Source organism: Drosophila ananassae, chromosome 3L, assembly GCF_017639315.1.
Source record: "Drosophila ananassae strain 14024-0371.13 chromosome 3L, ASM1763931v2, whole genome shotgun sequence".
In the NCBI taxonomy this organism is placed as follows: Eukaryota; Metazoa; Arthropoda; class Insecta; order Diptera; family Drosophilidae; genus Drosophila; species Drosophila ananassae.
Window position 1 is genome coordinate 3160496 of NC_057929.1, and position 19091 is coordinate 3179586.

The following is a 19091-nucleotide window of genomic DNA, read 5'->3' on the forward strand; positions in this document are numbered from 1 at the left end:
GCCACGTCCTGGGTGGGATGCATATTCTATTTATTATAATTCCGCCCTGTGACCTTGGAGCCTGGCAGCTCCCTAGGGCGCATTACATGGATGTCTCCAGCCCTTCGCCAGGCAGACAATGTAATATTCATGCCGGAATCGGAGAGGGGAGTGCATCGAATCGGATTCAATGCAGAGGGTGATTAGATAAGACCGAGGCAGCTGTAAACAAGCCAAACTCCCGGCCCAGGAAAATAACAATTTTTCCACTCGGACAGTTATATTAGGGAGCTCACTAACTATACTATACTTATGGAACGAAAATAGATCATAAACCTACGCCGTTGACTCAGAGCGATAAGAGTTAGCGACTGGAATATAAAATCAAAGTAAGCAAACAAACATGGGATTTGCGTGATGGCTTTTAGCATGTTTATTACGATTCGTGATTTCATCAGCCACCAAATTAGAATCTATTCCATTGTTTATTTATTCTTGCAACGGAAATTATTATTATTGATACCCTATCTATCTTATCGTTACAGAAGTGCTCCTATCCCAACAAAATAAAATAACAAAACCCACGAATTGTTTACGCGAACTGTCGGAGCAAAACAGAAAATCTCGTTATACTTTTGTTTTGGTGGCTCCCTACCTACCCCCCGCCTTATCATTTAATAATTTTTGTGGAATTTTTCAAGCTTTTTTTGCGTCATAAATTGAAATAAAGCTAAATTCCGAACTGTGTCAGACCCAGACCCGGGCACAGTCGTAGTCACAGTCGCGGTCGCTTTTTCTGCCGACGCCGAAGTCGACATCCATAGCCGATGTGGTGCGATCGTCTATATAAGAGCTGACTCTCATTCATTCGCCCAGAGTCTTTCGTCGTTAACGGAACATTCGCCTGAAAAGCGGAAAAATCGGAAAATCTGAAAATCGCTGAACGCCAAGTGCAAGTGCATACTATATTGAGTTTCTCAGTCAAGAGTATAGAATAATAATCGCAGCCGAGTGTTGAACAAAATCATCTTCGATGTCGATTAATTCGCCAATATTGTTAAAAAACTCTGACCTGCATTGAACAGGCAAAAGCGACAAACCACTAAAAATCAATAAACAAACATAAAAAATAATAAAAACAAATTAAAGACAGAGCAAACATAGCAAACAACAGGTTGTTTGCCTTTAGTTCGTGTTTCCCTTTATTTTATTTCATTTCCTTCCGTTCAATTTTCCGTTCCACGCACGCGCGTCGAGAAAAATTATTATTTTGAATAAAAAGTCCAGCAGTTGGAGAACAACTGTTGCATCCTCTGAAGCGAATCGGAAACCCCCACTTGGAAAGCCAGACCAGCCACAGCAAGTTGCAAGTTTGTGTGAAAAAATAGAAGCGAACCTCAACCAGATATCTTAACCAGGAAAAACAACAATTTTTGTTTATTGGGCTTAGGCCATTGTATGGGTAAGTAATGCCACTGCCGTGCGAAAATCAAATCATATTACCTAGAATGTCAACAGATATATAGCATTATGCATATAGGATGGGGGAGCGAATCGGTTGAAGAACAAAGAGAAGTCCACATAGTCCGAATATCAAAAAGACATCATGGGTCCAGGAACAAAGCGAATATTTTTGTGATAAAATAGCGAATAAGTAGAGGCCATATATGTCCGACTAGCTTCTTAAATATTTGTAATAATATTTTCAAAATAGTGTCAGAAAATAGATCAGAAAATAGCTGACAACTCACACATCCGGCAGCTCTGATTCACGTGCAATTAGCAACAATTGCTCGTGCCCCCGGGCTCATTCTCGATGTGGCACATACTCGTATGTGTTTATGACATTCCCAGCTGGAGCTCTGGTGCCCCGTGCTCCATTGAGTCACTTTACAAACAAAGCAAATCGACGACGCAGAATTCCTAATCAGAAACAAACGCCCAGAGCTAAAAACAAGATAACCCACTGACGTCCATCCGTGCATTATCTTCTTGATTTGCATATCTAACTGCCTCCTGGCACGTGGATACCACTGCACTTGCTAAGTGTTATGGTTCTACTCGGTGTTTATTGGCTAAAATTAATGAAAGTTAATTATCGAATATCGACACTTGAATCCCATTTTAAGAGCCCGTTCCCGCCTGTTTCCTGTCGTCGCCTTCTGATAACAGTCTACTTATTTATGTACTTTGTATTTGATTGTTAAATTGTTTATGGCTAGGCCAGTGACTGTACTTAAGACTGTTCCCTGGCAACACACTCGGAGAAATATCTGAAAAATAGTGTTTATTCAGGGAAAATTGCTGTGAGAGGGGTTTCCAATTATAAGGGCTATTATCAGCAGGTGTTTGACTTTTCCAAGGGCAGACCTACCTGCTCCTCGGACCTCGGCAGAGATCGGATCAGATTACGGAACACTGGGAGGGATTTGTAACCACTTCTAATCAGTGAGTAGGCTCAGAGTGTCAGGGGATTGACAAGATTAATGAGCAGACTGATAACAGAGTTTTTAGAATAGAAAATGACACGATTCTGTTTTTAATTATAAGTTATAGGGTCTAGGAATCTCAACTCTTGACCTTCCATTTCTCAACTATTCCATTTCCTAACCCACAACAGATCAGTCTAAACAAACAACGAAATTTGGAGACGAGCCGGACCTCCTGTTCAAGCGAGCGCAGGGCCGGATTAGTCTGATCAGTGCTGGAGTGGGAGCCACCGCTGCCCAAGCGCAAGCACCTTTGAACTCAAACGCCAACGCAACGCGCCAAGTCGCCAACATTCAACTAGAAGCCACCCTCAATGACTGCGAAAGTGGCTATGTGCCCACCGTGGGCCGCTGGGGCGCCGAATGGCCGAGTTGACTCGCCGCTGTCGCCAGTCAACAGGATGGAGGAGCTGCTCCGCACGGAGAGCTCCCGGAGGAGGCCGTCGCTGCTGGCGGGACCGTTGCCGCTGGTGCGGCGCAAGAGCGGGACCAGCAGCTGGCGGATGCTGTGCGCGGAATGGGATTGACTACGCGATCCGCCGCCGCACCTGAACGAGCTGGAACTACATCCGGAACGGGCGCCATCCGGCGAACACCCTCCACCTCCTCCAGCGAGGAGGATTACGAGGATGAGGAGCTGGTGCAGCCGCAACCAACCGACCTGACATCGGTGGATGCTCCGGAGCGATACTCCGACGTCAGGCAGCTGCTGGCCCGTCAGCCAGTTCAGCCGCTGGAGGGGATCACTGGATCCGGATGGGTCGTGGGCGATGGCTACGACCTAGAGGCCTTCAACCAGGTCAACGGAGTGTGGCCCTTGGGCCATCCGCTGCCGCTGCCCGACTGGTCCAGTGGCGGGAAGAGCACCTTGGTCTTCGACAATGTCTGGCAGTATGAGGAGCTCAACGGAATCGTGGAGACGACGCTCCAGAGGATGTTGGAGGAGACCCACTACAACACGGTCAACCTCTTTGTGGACTTCTATCGCAGCTTCAAGCGCACCCGTCGCTCCGATCTCCGCAGCTTCTTCCAGTTCTACGACGTGCCCATCAACCGACGCCACCACATGTGCGTCTCCCTGGCCTTCGAGATCATGGCCAGGATGGTGCAGCTGTTTCCCGTTCTGGCCAACTACCTGTATGTGGTGTCCTGCGAGGAACAAGTGATGGACTGCAACGACTACGTCCAGTTGGACGAGGAGTGTGGCCTGAACTCGGTGGATGCTGGTGTGGAGAAGGAGCACGTGATGGTGGCCATGCGCATTGCCATCGGGGAGCGAAGGGGAGTGATGATCTTGGATCCGGGCTACCATGTCAGCCGAGCAGTGACTGTCATGCAGGATCAGAGTTACCCGCACACGGGTAAGTCGACATCTTCCTCTTCTGTGAGTCAAGTTTTTATTTTTTTTGGTCCTTCCAGGTTGGTTCACCCAGTCCAAGGAGCCCCACTTGCAGCGGGACTACTGCTACGCGTACAGTCAGCAGAACAACAAGTTCGTGGAGTGGAAGGAGCGCGAGATCCGCGGCGAGGACACCAGTTACAAAACTTCGCTCATCTACGTGGCCCAGGAGTACATTACGGCCATTGATGTGACTGTGCGCCGTAACCTGGTGTACAACTTCCGATCCCTGCTCTCCCGAGATGCCAAGGGCCAGGTCTACGCCGGTATCTACTTCCCACTGGTGGCCAATGTCCAGGAATCCTATCTGACCCTCTTCTACGACGGACCCAATGAGCAGCGAGTGCGGACGAAGCTGATGTTTAGCGCCTTCAAAGTGGGCAAAGGAAAGGTGGGTTATCCTTAATAAAATCCTTATAAAATAATGCTAATCTTAGTCTAATCTCCTGCAGCTGCCGGACTACATAGGACAACACTTGAGCCGCTTGGCTCCTCAGCTGAGGATGCCCTTGCAGGAACTGACGGACCTGTGCAAGTCCCTGGCCGAGGTGGTCACCGACCAGAACTTCATTGGTCAGGTGCTGGCCATCAACAGCGACATCGGCAACATGTCCGTGGAGAATTGACAGTTAAAGGAGCCTAAGGATGTCGCTGCAACGTCCGGAGGGGACGAGACGATCACTAAGCGGGAGTTAAAAGACACTGACAATGCAGCTGCAACTTAGAGTTCCGAATTTTTCTCAATATACTTTGTCCTTTCCACACTAATATTCTTTTAATAGCACTTAGGCACCTAGTACACACGAATCAAATTATTTCAATTTAGTAATATATACGTATTAATTATATATGTATCGTATTCACACACCACTAACACCACACACCACTCTCTACACACAACACACTATAATGTAATCCCCAATTCAATGATTTAACCGAAACTGCAATTTTAATCAAGAAAAGCAAAAAAAAAGGCGCAAAGTATAGACTTCGATTATCGCTTAGATTGAGCTTCTGTTTTATTTCAAATAATTATAATCTTATGAATATATGCGCAACTATATAATGGCAAAAATTAGTTAATAACTGGTGTCAAGGCGAAAACATAAATTGTAATTGTTGTATGAACAGACTTTTGTTGTAACACTTACTTGCACTGTACGATTTCGGTTCAATAAATAAATCAGCTAGCAAAGAGGGCAGTGTTTTTAATTCAAATTTGGAAAAAACGTTATTTTTTGAGGAAACAATAAATTTGGGGGGAAACTTTGGTATATTTTTAAAACTAGTCCCCCAGATGGCGCCACTACTTCAGTTTTTGTCCAGCAGGGAGCGTTGTTTTCTTAATCGATGTTTTCCCATCTCTAGTTGCTGGTCTGTAATTTCATTAAATTAGTTGTTTTCATTAAATAGGTTGTTTCTGGAGAATTAACAACAAGGTGAGTGAAAAAGGACTCAATCTTTACTGATAATTCAAGCTAAATACTTGCTTGCTTCAATTGTGTTTACCCATTAACGCCGATCAGCTGTTTTTCGACCAAGCAGAATTTCACTGCTGATTCTATCTTCCCAAAATAAAAGTTTCCAATATGATCTCTGATGTAATCTCTCCACTATCGTTATCCTTCGATCTCAACTCTCCGTTTTCGATAATAGATAAGGCGCGAGTTTTGAAATTTTGAAAAGTGAATAACAGAGCGCAACAGGTGAAACACAGCAACAACAGCAACACCCCGTCGAGTTCTTGGCGAAAAGGCGCGCAATTAAAACCTAACGTTTACTTCGCTTTTGAATTTCACGCGGAACGGTTGTGGCACCAAGGGCCGCTTCAAAAAACCGGTTTCAATTCGACTCTTTTTTTTCGAAACAAAAAAAAACAACAAACGCGATAGAAACCGCTTAGGAGGAGGCAGCCTTTAATTGAAAAAAAGGGTGTCACTATTAACATAAGACGATCTCACTCGCAAGTGCATTCTGCCTTTGCAGGCCAACACACACTCGAAATTGAAGGTAAAAACTTGAAAAGCCAAAAACAAAAAGCCAAAAACTGAACCGTTTGCAAGGGCACCGCCACCAACAACAATAGAAAAAGAAAGTTAACCATATGCAGCCAAATTAAAAACGACAACACCAAGAAACTGCTAAGCTTTTGCGTTTTGTTGACGGAAGTCGAAACTCTTGGCCTCACGTTTGTGTAGAGTACGTATGTAATGTACACTGGGAGAAAAGGTTTTAATTGAAAAAAAAGGCAAGCAGATCTAGCAAAGGTTAGGTCTAAAAGGATACAAAAAAAAAAGTTTTGAAAAAGTTAAAAGTTATAACTTTACCATAAAGTCATTGAAGTATTTTCAGTGTTAAATCTTTTTTTTCACTGTAATCTTAAATTGCTAATAGATTTTCATAAGAAGTTACAAGTGTTTATTAAAAACGATTAACAAAACTTAAGTACTACATTATATTCATTAAATAGGAATTCTATTTAATAAAATAATAGTTTCTCGCTGTGTAGCTTTGACCAGACCCCTCACCCTAACATAAAACAAGAAGAAACCGACCCTCGTCGTTTTCGGATTTGGCCCCAAACTCACTCTTCTGGCCCCGATCATTGGACCTGGCTCTATCTTCGGTTCTTCAACTTTCATTCCAACAGTGTTTAGCTTTTTAATTTGCATTTTACGAGCACACCTTGCCCCGTTTCTTCTCTCTATTTCTTCATATCTCTCTTGAAGTCTCATCTAGCTATTATAATAAGTGTGACAAAAAGTTATAGTCTTCAGTATAATTATTTTAATACACTACCCGAAACAATTAAGGCTCGAGAGACTTGGAGTGCAGGTTGCAGTGTAAATTTGCATAAATCTATAGCCACAATAAACACAATTGTTTTCGCTTGATAAGCCCGGCTAACGAAGCTACGAAAATTGCTGGGCAAACACAAAAAGTCCCAGGTGAAGAGGCACAAAAAATTAGGTTGTAGCTAGAGTTGAGTCGACCTTATGGTACTCTATCTAGTAGTTTGTGTTAAATAGATATTCCACAGTATACCCAAGTCCCAAGAACTAGATTCTAAAAGTCTAGCAAATCTAAAAGGTATGACAAATCGAGTTCAATAGAACTTAGGTGACCCCAAAAACTTGAAACCTATACCTCAAGAGGTATACCCGTTGGCATGGGGATTCTCGAAATCTTGCTGACTCAGTTGGAGAGTGTCGCAAAGTGCACTCGAGGTGGATTGATTCGCTAATATTGATAATTGCCCCGGCTATGGGCTCCGCCTGAGACGACCCCAAAATCGGTTTCCTTATCAGCCCCCCTGACCTTTGGATCCAGACGTAGTGTTCGATCGATTTCTTATCTTCCGAACATTGTTAACATTTCAGGAAAGTAGTGGAAACCATGCTGGGAGCACTGCTATGGATTTTCTTCGTGGGACTGTTGCTGTGCGCGTTCCTCTTCTCGAAGACCACCAAGGAGTTCCCCAAGTCCTGGTTCGAGTGGAAGACGGAGTTCCGGTACCAGTACCTCGGCATAGTTGGCCTCATCCATGACGCTCAGTATGCGGCGCGGGATCGTGTGGGTAAGTGACTAATCTCTTTTAGATTCTTATCCCACAAATGCTAATTGAAAATATCAATTAAAAGCACTCTACAAACAACCGGATCGCATCGCTGTCATTACGGGAGGAAACCGAGGAATTGGGCTCCGGATCGTCGAGAAGCTGCTGGCTTGCGAAATGACTGTGGTTATGGGTGAGTTAGCCGATCCGTACTTTGAGTCCAACGGCAATGTCGGACGTTTGTTTAGACCTGGACATAAAAAGGGTGGTTCGATTATAAATTCAACACAACCATTTGACCCGTACACTCTGTCCACTGCACTTTACGTGCCGGGAATGTCTGAATTCGAAATCAGAATTTTAATTGAATTCCCGATCAGATCATCGGAATGCAGGTACATATGCGTCCGTCTGTCCGTTCTGGAAAACGTGCTTCATACTTTTGGTAATCGTGTCTCGGTTCTCATGTCAATCCCTCTTTTTTCAGGGGTATTAGTTGTGATAAGAGTTTGTTGAACTTTTTGATAGATATATTTTATTTTATGATAAGATTTAATCACACGAAGATATTATTTTGTATTTTTCAAAGTATTCTTTATAAATTTTTTACTTTTTTAGTTTAGATTTGTTGTCTAAATTAGTTTTAATTTTAATTTAAACTATTTCCCCTTTGATTTTGAGGGGTTAACAGAGGTCTGTTAATTTCTACATCGATCTTGTGTAACATATGTAAAATACTGTAGAATAAAAACAGACTACTAGATGGCTCTTGTGTATAAATGCAAGTAAGAGTTAAGTTTTTGAAAATTATAAAATAGCTTCAAATTAAGGAAGAACTTAAATAAATTTCACATTTAATTTATTTCCCCCCTTAGGTGTTCGTGATCCCAAAAGCGCTGAAGCTGCCGTGGCCTCTGTGGTGGACCTGAAAGCCTCAAAGGGCAAGCTCGTCTGCGAGCAACTGGACGTTGGTGATCTGAAATCCGTCAAGGCTTTTGCCCAGTTGATCAAGGAGCGCTACACCAAGATCGATCTTCTGCTGAACAATGCTGGCATTATGTTTGCTCCTTTCAAACTCACCGCCGATGGCTACGAATCGCACTTTGCCACCAACTATCTGGGACACTTTCTGCTCACCCACTTGCTGCTGCCCAAGCTTAAGTCCGCCGGAAAGGAAGGAAAGAATGCCAGGATCGTGAATGTCAGCTCCTGTGTGAATCTCATTGGACGTATTAACTATAAGGATATTAATGGAGAGTAAGTTTTAAGGATGAACATATTTTAAACAATTTTTAATTAAAATCTACTCCTCTTAGGAAACACTATTACCCAGGAACAGCCTACAGCCAGTCGAAGTTGGCCCAGATCCTGTTTACCCGCCATCTGCAGACTGTGCTGGATGCGGAGAAGGCGCACGTTCAGGTCAACGTCGTCCATCCGGGCATTGTGGACACTGATCTGTTCGAGCACTCGGCCACAACCTCGGTGCCATTCTTCAAAAAGCTTTTCTTCAAGACTCCGGAGCGAGGATCCCGAACTGTGGTCTTCGCAGCCATTGATCCCTCCATCGAGGGCCAGGGTGGCACGTACCTGAGCAACGGTGGCAAAGGCCCATTCCATCCGGACGCCAAGAAGCCCGCCAAGTGCGAACAGCTCTTCCAGTTCTCATGCGACCTGCTGAAGATCAAGCAATACGGCAACGGGGAGCTCTGAAGAACACACTTAACATTAAACAAATCCAAAACATTCCTCACTCAACTGGTGCAACGTACTTTTCTAGATTCAGTCAGCTTTTTTGTAAATCGATTTCTTGTATGGCTTGTATAAAACATATTTTTATATATGTAGAATTACATACACCTGGTTTGTGTTCTCTGTTTTATGTCTTTTGGGGTATAGGAACTGATGATAATCGGCCTGTGCTAGGTTTTAATTAACTTGTCTTCGGGTGATTGCCATCAGCGGGCAGGGAATGCAATTAAAAATGCTGCAGTAAACGCTGAAGTCAAAAATACATCTTCAAAATGCACTCAGCTGTTGGCGGCGGCGGCGGCGGCAGCTTGAAAGGCCAGCATGTATCTGTTATATGTCAAATTTTCGAAAAAGCAAACAATTTAATTTGTGCGCCTCCTCAAACAATGAGCGATTAACATTCAACTTTTCGGAGGAATTTTAATCGACTTCAGTTACGGGCGGGATATGGGGGATATAAGATGGTGGTGGCCACCGAGGGGGAATCATGGAGGGACAGATGCTCAGGTAGGAGGGCAGGTAGGTGTATCATCCATAAAATAAAAAAAAACAACAAAAAAACAACAGCATCTTGGCTGTCACTTAAGCCAACTGGTGAGCTTTCGAGCCAAATACAATCTCATATTTAATGCATATCCAAAAGAGTCTATCGCTATATTGAGATAGACCCGGCGATAACTCAATGTGTGAAGCTGCCGATGCGGTGGGCGCTGTCATCAATCAAAATCCCAGTGGACGACAACAAAAACAACTCGAAATACGACAAGAAACACGGATCGCGGCGGCCCAGATTCCCAGGCTGTCTGCTTTGTGCAAAGTGGATTCCCAAATGAACTCATCTTTGGCGGCTTTTTCCTATCTTGTTGCATGTTTAGGGAACATTAGCAAGATGATTGGATGGTAGCTGACGACGATGGATGATGGATCTACTAAAGGGATAACGATGAAATACCTGAGACTTTAAACCGAAATTCTGGGAAGGTTATATTATTAATGGCTTTCTAATTGCCTTTTTTATTCACATACCTAGTGGCAGGATTCACACTACATTAGGGGTTAATTGGCAAATCGTCTGACAAATAGTTTAAGGTATTCCGCTCAAGGATCAGATGGATACTGGTCAAGATATAGCCTTTGCAGTGGGTCGAATGGGGGCCTCCATGCATTTCGTACATTTTGAAAGGGATAGCCCAGGAAATTTGAGAAAAAATGTAAAAAATATTTTGTTCTCAGGTTTTGATGCAGAATGATGGGGAATCGATCTACAAATCGATTAAGGTATTCCGCTCAATAATCTGATGGGAATTGGCCAAGATATAGCCTTCGTAGTGGGTCGAATGGGGGTCTCCTTGCATTTCGTACATTTTGAAGGGGATAGCCCAGGAAATTTGAGAAAAAATCTAAAAAATATTTTGTTCTCAGGTTTTGATGCAGAATGATGGGGAATCGATCTACAAATCGATTAAGGTATTCCGCTCAATAATCTGATGGGAATTGGCCAAGATATAGCCTTCGTAGTGGGTCGAATGGGGGTCTCCTTGCATTTCGTACATTTTGAAGGGGATAGCCCAGGAAATTTGAGAAAAAATCTAAAAAATATTTTGTTCTCAGGTTTTGATGCAGAATGATGGAGAATCGATCTACAAATCGATTAAGGTATTCCGCTCAAGAATCTGATTGAAATTGGCCAAGATACATACAGCCTTCGCTCGGAGCTATATAGTCCTTCGAATAATTTTTCACAGGTGAGCCTTATAAAAAAATATATACTTTATAGCTCCCTATATGTTGAGGACGCACACTTCGAACAAAATTATAATACCCTCTGCAAGGGTATTAAAACGCTTTTAAAATAACCATTCCATTCCATTGGAGTTTGTTTTTCCCCTCACTTGAGCACCCATTGACCATTTCTGGTGAATCAATGGAAGCATTGATCTGGCATTCCACTTTCAACAAGATTCTTGGATGGGTCCGGCTTTAGATTCAGTTTCATTTTCAATTTCGGCAGCATCTCCGGTTGCTGGGGCCACGATACGGCTGCCAACAATCCAATTAACCTTTTGACATTTAGCGACAGGCAGACAGAGAGTCGGTGGCGGCCGAGACTTCTTAGCCACTTGGCAATGGCTAATGACCACGCGTAAATCAAATAAACTTGGATGCAGTTGCCGGTTTATGCGGATGCAACCGATCGCCGAGCACTCGCTCAGCGGTTGTAATTAAAACACTCAACGTGCCTCACCTGACAACCTCAAACGGAACGCCGGCAGCTGTTGCACAGAAAATAAATATTCGATATCCATTGATCTTCATTATACATATTTTATGGGACTTACTCTGGAGGTTTTAGAAACACATATGGTCTGTGAAATAAACTTTCTAGATCCATTTCCCAAAAGCAGACTCTTATGGCATTTTTTCCCACAAAGTTCTCCCAGTGTGAAGGCTTTAATAAACTCATCGGATAGCCTGACACCAATGCGCATTCGGATTGTGGATTGTGAATTCCACATTTTAGTTATGGCTTACTTTTGACACCTGGCCGGGGAAGTTTTCGGAAGAGCTGGTGCTGGTGCTGCTGCTGCTGCTGTTGCAGTTGCATCTCCAACGCCCACAGCAGCAATTTTGTATGAAGCTTGCCACATCGTTTAATTTCCACACGCTTCTAAAACGGCAAACGGAGCATAACAATGCCTGCAAATAGAAGAGGGGACAGGTGGAAGGCATCGGCTGTTGGGGGTGGTGGTAGGAGCAGGCGAAGGCGGTGGTGGGTGGTGGTGGTGAACTGCCCACACGCGCGATGTTGCCGCCAGACGTGGAAAAACGTGAGCACATGCGTCGATGGCGTGGGCTCCATAAATCACCACATGATTAATGTACTCGTCGTACATCCAACTACAACACTCTTGGCCAAAACCAAGAAGACCCAGAAGACTGCCGCGGCGACTGCTGGCTAGCAGCAGTTGTGAGTTTAATTGGAGCAGCAAATTGTTGCTAAGAATTCGCCGCCAGTTGAGTGCAACAAAATTGCTGTAGCTGTTGCTTCTTTTGTTTGCATGCCGAGTGAGGCATTTGAAAATTTAAATAAAAAGCACATTATGTGGGAGAGCAGCAGGGGTTGGTCAAGCAGATGAGCAGTGCGATATTAAGAAACTCTGGACAAATTAATGGCCAAACGACTTTGGATTTGTTGCAGCCAGCTTGAAGATCCGTTTTGGGATGGCTGTGTGAGAGAATGTGGGGGAGCCGGAGAGTCAGACCCATTCGCGAAGAATTTCCCGCTGTGAATATGAATTGCTGCAAATGGCCAGCTTGATGGATATGACGGAGATAATTATATTGCTGCGGTAAACTTGGCTAAAACGGGCAATAGAGTTTAGATCCAAGTGTTGCTTAATTTTATGATGGCTAATAGCCGGCAATGATTTCGATTCACCTCCTATTTATCATTATTTTAAAATGTTCTCACAAAGCATAACTGACAACACGGCGTATACTTCATGCACACGCATACGCACCGTTGTCAGCTACCAACTTTTCCGTTTTCTCATCTTTTCGCTTCTTTTGGCCAAATTATTATGCATAATTACTTTGAAAGGTGATCAATCAATACGACCCTTGCCAATTTGCATATTGGCACCTCCATCCCTCTACCGGCCGCCCTCCCTCGGAGCAAGGGGCAATCGTTTTGCAGATTATTTTTGGAAGCATTTCAATGACTTGGCCGCGGCTTATGAGAAAGAAACAATGAAGTACATATGGCTATTCGCATTATTTTTAATGCCCTTTGGCGCCACTTTGATGTGGTTTATGAGACGATGATGATGGTCTGCTGGTGGTGGTGGTGGCGTTGCTGGCCCATTTAACGCTTTTTTATTGCCATCGGTGTTGTTGTGTGGCTCACAAAGGCCAAGAGGTAAAGAAATTTGCCATCGAGCTCATTCAACTGCTAGGCTCAAGTGTAATTAATCGTAAGTATTTACACAGCTTGAAAAATCGAATGGGTCTATGGGAGGGAAGCCACTCAAAGATTGGATCATAGAGCCTCTGTTATTACTCGGAGTTGCCTTAGAAAAAAAATCATTAGACTCTAGTATATATGTATAGTGCGGTTTGTGCCATTGATAAACGTATAATAAAGGTCACCCAATCTTGAATATTTTCTAAGCAAATCAATTGACACATTGACAGTAGACAGCAGCCAGCAGACAGGAGAAAAGGAGGCTACAGTGGCACTAACTTACCAACTGACACACAAGGCAGACCTCAATTACCCTTACCGATTGTTATGATGTTTGTCTGTTGCATAAACTCCAACAAACTCCCAAAAAAAAAAAACAGATTATGGGGACTAACTGACAGGCAGACAGGCGGCTCTCCAACGACCTTGTCCGGGCTGAAACAAAAACTGTATCAAGTAGCAGCAGGAAATTGGGTGACGAAGCTCCAAGTCGTCGCTGCATTTCGTAGATAAAAGTGAATGTTTATGATACTTCAGATCTCGAACTCTTGTGGTAAATTCCCAACAACAACAAACGATGGCACACAAAAACTCAACTGGATTGGGGATTGGAATTGAATTGGTTTTCGGGTTACGGTTTCTGTTTGGTTTTTATCTTTCGGGGTTTGGGTTTGGGTTTCTGCGATTACGCAGCTATGAAAATACTTGTACTCGATACTCGAGTATGGAGAGCGAAATGTTAGAAAGTGAGTAGGGAGACCCTTCCTTCCACTGGCTCCCACCATCCGCAATTGTTCGAACTTATTCGGATACTTTAATTAAGTAAGCTGCCACTTATGCAACACCAGTTTATGTTCACCTAATTGATCCCACAGCTGTAATTGTTATTTTTTTTATTGTTTCGGCGACGAAACACACAATTCCCTTATTTTTTTGGGTTAATCATTAGTAGCTTGGGAATGGTGGTAGCAAGTGTAATTAGGATAGGGCGGGGTTTTGAAAACAGAAACATTAAAACATGTATCATAAATTAAACCAAGTTTAAGAAAGAAAATATGTATGTATCTTAGATTAGGAATCCCTTAATTTCATGCTTTAAACTCAATTGCTTTGATTCCTTTTTGACCATTCAAATTCTTCTATTAGATTGCCCAATTGTGCCCCATCATGACCACATCACACAATTGCGATGCACCACCAGTGGGGTACTCCGGACCTGCAACAGGCAATTCAGTCTAATCCGAGGCATTGTTGCCACCGTGGGTGCCAATTAAACTGCTATTTAGTGCCCAGTATTAGGGGCTCTGGTGCCGCTCTAATCTTATTTATGCTTATTGATTTCTTGTCAGCCTTTTATTGCGGAACGGACAGATCTTCGATGGCTGTGGCAGGTGGAGGAGAGCTGAGCTAAGTCGACTGGGGTTGTGAAAGAACCTCCGAAACTCTGTAGCTCTGTAAGTCTGAAGAAAAAAAAAAACATGGAAAACCAACGCCAAAGCGCCAAATAAAAGATTTTTCGCAATAGCCCCAAAATCATTACGAAAATTCTGCCAACTGCGAGTAGTCTTCGACTCGAAAGATTTTTCATTTAGCAAAAATCATATGTCAAACACTCAACAAATAGACGTTGCCTGCTGCCTGCTGCATGCTGCATGCCGCATGCCGCTTGCCGCCTGTCTGTGGCATTCAGCACATTCACCTGCCTTGGAAACTGAACCAAGATTGCTTCCTAAGCTTCCTTCTGGCTGTCGGCCCAGCTCAGACTCAAAAAACTCTGGCTGAGTCTTGGCTTCATAATTAATCTGCTTTGGCGTCTTATTTTTTCTTCTATTTTTGTTTTTTTTTTTATTTGGAATTATTGTTTTTGTTTTGCGTGTTGCAGCAATGTAAAGTGGAGTCGCACTCGGAGTTCCCGTCCCCGACTTTTGATTACTAGTCGAAGATGAAGCCCAAAATTGCATTGGCGCTTGCTTTAATAGATAGATAGATAGATAGATGGATGCTTTAAAGTCTGTTTCTATCTCTGATTTTTGAGTTGATTTTTCATAGTTTTTACAATTGTTTTTATTTTTTGGTGGCATGCCACTCGAGCAGAAGCGGCGCCCCAGACATCAACAGACTGCCATTCGGTTTACATTTGGCATCTTTGAGATACACTTGCACATATTTGCCGTCGGTGGATGTCTGTTTGCTGATTTTGGCGGAATTCGATGATGAGTTGGCCGGATGGAGGGGGAGTGGAATCTCCCAACTACTAATGGCCCACGAAGACCATTAAAGCCAAGAACAGAGCCGAGAACTCTATGTAATCTATCTCATTTGCGAGTAAACCAACTGATTGACTGAGACAAAGCCGAACTCTGTTCGCTGTTTGTTTAACTGGCATTTTCACACAGAAGCTAACAAGTTTAGGGTTTCGACTTTGCCGTCGACTTCAAGCCGACAAGGTCGAAAGAATGATTGAATGTCTCTTAGCACTGATCGAGTGTCAGGCAAAGGCTAAAAAAGGGGAGCATTTTGCATTATGACCTTCGGATATTGTATCTGAAATGATATGGAACTCATAAGGGGATATACTATTGGTAAAACATACAATTTATTATTTTTTGTGAGATATAGTACTCATTATTTTACAGAGTTTTATAACTTCCAGAATACAAACCACATTGAAGCTATCAAAACCTATATAATATTTTTGAAATATATATTGTTCTTTGTGAATTTTTCACACAGTCTCCATTAAAAATATGTGGTTCACAGCCTCTAACAATAAATAATATCCCAGTCAATACGTGCATATCTAATTAGCCTTGCGAAGTTCACATTCTAAAATCTGTAGCAGCGACAGCTTCGAAAACAGCTATAAAGAAGCGATTTAGGGCCCATAAAAAAAAATAAAGAAGTCGCCGTGTAGACGGCGGCATCGGCCCACAACAATCCACAGAAACTTGCAACTTGCAGCTAGTACTGCATTTGCGACGGCAAGTTGCAAGTTGCAACTGACACAGCAACCGATTGCGGCGGCTGCCGCATCACGTTGTTGCGACTGGCAGAGCCATCAAATTGTAACAATTTTTCACCTGTCGTCTGGGGCTGTGCATGATTATTATTACATCAGTAGAAAATCATAAATTCCGAAATTCGTGAGGCACAGATGCGTTGCAAAACATCCTCGGCTCATCCTCGACGTCACCCACACAAGTGGGTATATTCAAGAGAGAGAGTACTCCACCAAGAGGCAACATCAAGGAAGCGAATTTTGTGCTCGAACAATGCGTTTGATTTATGCCCCAAACTGTGGCATCATTTTGTCAGAGTTTATTGAATTTGATGGCGAATCAATTGCAGAGCCTAAGTGCTCGATTTGAGTGCTTTCCCCCGCATTACCGAAATGCCAAAGGAATTTATTCACATTAAATTATAATTACGACTTTGGATTGGTTATTACAAGACGAAATAATTTTCAGTCGGCAATTTGGAGTTTTTCAGGTACAAGTATCTTGTATCTAGTATCTTCGGGCAGCTCTCCGCTTCTATCGCAGGCAGTTGTGGTGCAAAGACACTCAAGGTTGCGGACTCTTATCGTTGATTTGCTGCCACTTTTTGCAGCAACTTGGCAACGCAATGAAGCCCCAAAATTAGGACCACAACTAATCGCGGCCTAGAGTGCTCGTCGGCTATTTTATTGACTTTTAAGGCCAAGCAATTAATTTTGTGGCAAAACAATTGGGGCGATCTCCAGAGGCGATCTCTGCGGAAAGCAAGTGCCAAGGTTTATCAAGTCAAGATTACTTAATAAAATAAGTTTTAAGCATAACTTCGTTAAATAATAGTTTTGATACGAAGTTGTAAGAAAATTACTTCCACAAATATTACTTCTTTTATTGTAAACTTAACATCTAAACTTCACAAACTTGTGTCCGTGTAAACCACTCTCCATATAGCCCAATTACATACCCGGCGGCATTTATTCAGTTCACTGCATAGCTTTCATTATCCGGCAACTTATTATTAATTGTTTTCGGTTAGATTGTTCAACATTCTTCGATGTGACATGCAAAACAAGAAAGGATGTGCCTTGACATTTGCTACCATCGACAACAGATGAAGATCGACGATCGACAACACAGCTCGGTATAATGGTGATAATGATCGATCGATCCGATCCGATCCACTCCCCCACTCTAAAGCGGATCTTGATTTTCTGCCAAATTGCATTCGTGATAATGGCAGCCTCGTCACTTCACATGCCAATAGGGGGAAACACAGTTTCCCCAGCGAACTGCAGTGAGCCACTTTTTATGCAAATGACATGAATTATGCTCGGGAGATCGCAGATCCCACAATTTCCCAGGCAGCCACTGGGCTGCTGGTAATGACCATAACGAGACGTGTTCTCGACAGTAAAAGTCCAGTCTTTCAGGTGGCCCAGCTGAAAGGTGAACCCGGAGACCGACCCACTGAACCACTGAACCCCCGATGCCACCGCTGCTCCAATCTTGCACAATCATCTGCATTCGACTGACAAGTTGCCCAAAATCGAAAGTGTTTTTCGGTTTTCGCTCCGAGTTTCGGGCTTCAGGCTTAGTCAAAATTCCATAATCATTTTTCATGTTTCCCTTAAGCGTTACCTGATGCTCTTTATTAAAGTTTTCAGCGTCTTCTATTCGTTGTTTGTTTTTAATTGTTTTATAACCTACAGTGGGGCAAGTGGACACGAATTCCTGGGAGAAACACTGAACAGGAGGAGCAGTATATGAAACATATGTAAATCACTAGAGATCTGTGAAATGTTTGAAATAAACAACGAAGTAAAGTTGTTTGATTCGATGAGTTTGGCTTTGTATCTTAAGTAGCCAATCTTAAATATGCCAATTAGTACGTGTAAGATACATATGTTTTAAATCTCCAACTTAGATGTCCAACCCAAATTTGTAATACAATCCACTTGACTGCATCCACTGTACCCATCCATCCATCTTGAAGTTCAATTCAAATTACAACCAAAATCTTATTCGCTGACTCGTTCCACCGTGTCAGAGATTCAATGTCAATGCCGTGGCGGAGTTAAGGATGAGGCCGCCGAGGTTCAGTGCCATGGATAGCAGAAAACCCAACCTTTTTTCTTCGCGGATCGACGCGAAGAGTTCGCCGAAGAAGGCGGAAGTTTAATCAAGTAGAATCATTGCCCAATATAATAATTGTTTCTATTAATACGTGTGCTGATTCAGTTTTTGGGTATCGGAGAGCTCATCACACAACAATGTGTGATGTGGGTAGGCCCGCAGAAAGTGCCAATCAAAGTGGCCCGCGAAACAGGTTGACCCCCACGCAAGAGGACGTAGCCGGATCCGGAGTTCGAGTTCTTACAAGTGGCGTCGAGTTGATCCACACGTAGCTAGAGTTTTGCAAGCGGATTAGCAGTTAACTCCACTAGACTATCTCTGCTGTGCAATCTTTGCCAGTCCAATGCCGGAGGCATCCATTGACCCATGAGGCGAACCGCATTACGGTGGGGCATCCATCCACGCACCCATCGAACGTTCTCTGATTGATTTTCGGCCATCTAATGTGGGTCCAAAAGCCAAACTACATATGTTCCTATTCATGTGCCGGGGGTGTTGTGCAACCAAAACAACAATGACAGACAATCCCCGAACAAAAGGCAAATTTTTCGGTAGCTGCAGCAGCCACATCACATCATTTGTTGCCTTGACTGGCAGTGGGAACAATTTTTATGACCACTGGGGCCGTAAATAAATCACAGGACCCATGCTCCCAGCGCCCACAAAATGCTATGTTTAGTCACTAACTTTTATTTGCTCTGGTACACTTTTATTTTAATCTATTAACTATATAATAGAAACTAAGTTCGAACGATGAAACCTTTTATTAAAATCGATATATTAAAAGTCTATGTATGGATTTTTATTTTTTTTTTAAATATTTAAC

The 19091-nt window shown here is 43.1% G+C and overlaps 2 protein-coding genes and 1 long non-coding RNA gene across 4 annotated transcripts; 2 read left to right on the top strand and 1 right to left on the bottom strand.

Moving 5' to 3' along the window:
* Window positions 1-721: 721 nt before the first annotated feature.
* On the top strand, window positions 722-5064 carry LOC6495519. The gene is made up of 4 exons (XM_001958990.4): window positions 722-1441; window positions 2600-3829; window positions 3888-4258; window positions 4320-5064. The coding sequence occupies exons 2-4, from the start codon at window positions 2986-2988 to the stop codon at window positions 4491-4493; spliced, it is 1389 nt and encodes a 462-aa protein (XP_001959026.2). The 5' UTR covers window positions 722-1441; window positions 2600-2985; the 3' UTR covers window positions 4494-5064.
* Window positions 4867-5514, bottom strand: LOC123257295. The gene is made up of 2 exons (XR_006507328.1): window positions 5377-5514; window positions 4867-5243 (listed from the first exon to the last, which is right to left on the bottom strand). It is a non-coding gene; the product is annotated as an uncharacterized LOC123257295 (long non-coding RNA).
* Window positions 5227-9282, top strand: LOC6495520 (dehydrogenase/reductase SDR family member on chromosome X). 2 transcript variants are annotated; one of them, XM_014907860.3, is made up of 5 exons: window positions 5227-5306; window positions 7248-7444; window positions 7509-7616; window positions 8299-8680; window positions 8740-9282. In XM_014907860.3, the coding sequence occupies exons 2-5, from the start codon at window positions 7264-7266 to the stop codon at window positions 9134-9136; spliced, it is 1068 nt and encodes a 355-aa protein (XP_014763346.1). In that variant the 5' UTR covers window positions 5227-5306; window positions 7248-7263; the 3' UTR covers window positions 9137-9282. The 2 variants fall into 2 exon arrangements, with proteins under 2 accessions (XP_014763346.1, XP_001959027.1); XM_001958991.4 differs by lacking the exon at window positions 5227-5306 and adding an exon at window positions 5660-5877.
* The last annotated feature ends 9809 nt before the right edge of the window (window positions 9283-19091 follow it).

Bases quoted from the DNA above. Each gene is read 5' to 3' on its own strand.
- LOC6495519 (XM_001958990.4), top strand. From the start codon at position 2,986: ATGGGATTGACTACGCGATCCGCCGCCGCACCTGAACGAGCTGGAACT. The intron at 3,830-3,887 runs GTAAGTCGACAT...TGGTCCTTCCAG, and splicing joins TCAGAGTTACCCGCACACGG to GTTGGTTCACCCAGTCCAAG. The intron at 4,259-4,319 runs GTGGGTTATCCT...AATCTCCTGCAG, and splicing joins TCAAAGTGGGCAAAGGAAAG to CTGCCGGACTACATAGGACA.
- LOC6495520 (XM_014907860.3), top strand. From the start codon at position 7,264: ATGCTGGGAGCACTGCTATGGATTTTCTTCGTGGGACTGTTGCTGTGC. The intron at 7,445-7,508 runs GTAAGTGACTAA...ATCAATTAAAAG, and splicing joins TGCGGCGCGGGATCGTGTGG to CACTCTACAAACAACCGGAT. The intron at 7,617-8,298 runs GTGAGTTAGCCG...TTCCCCCCTTAG, and splicing joins CGAAATGACTGTGGTTATGG to GTGTTCGTGATCCCAAAAGC.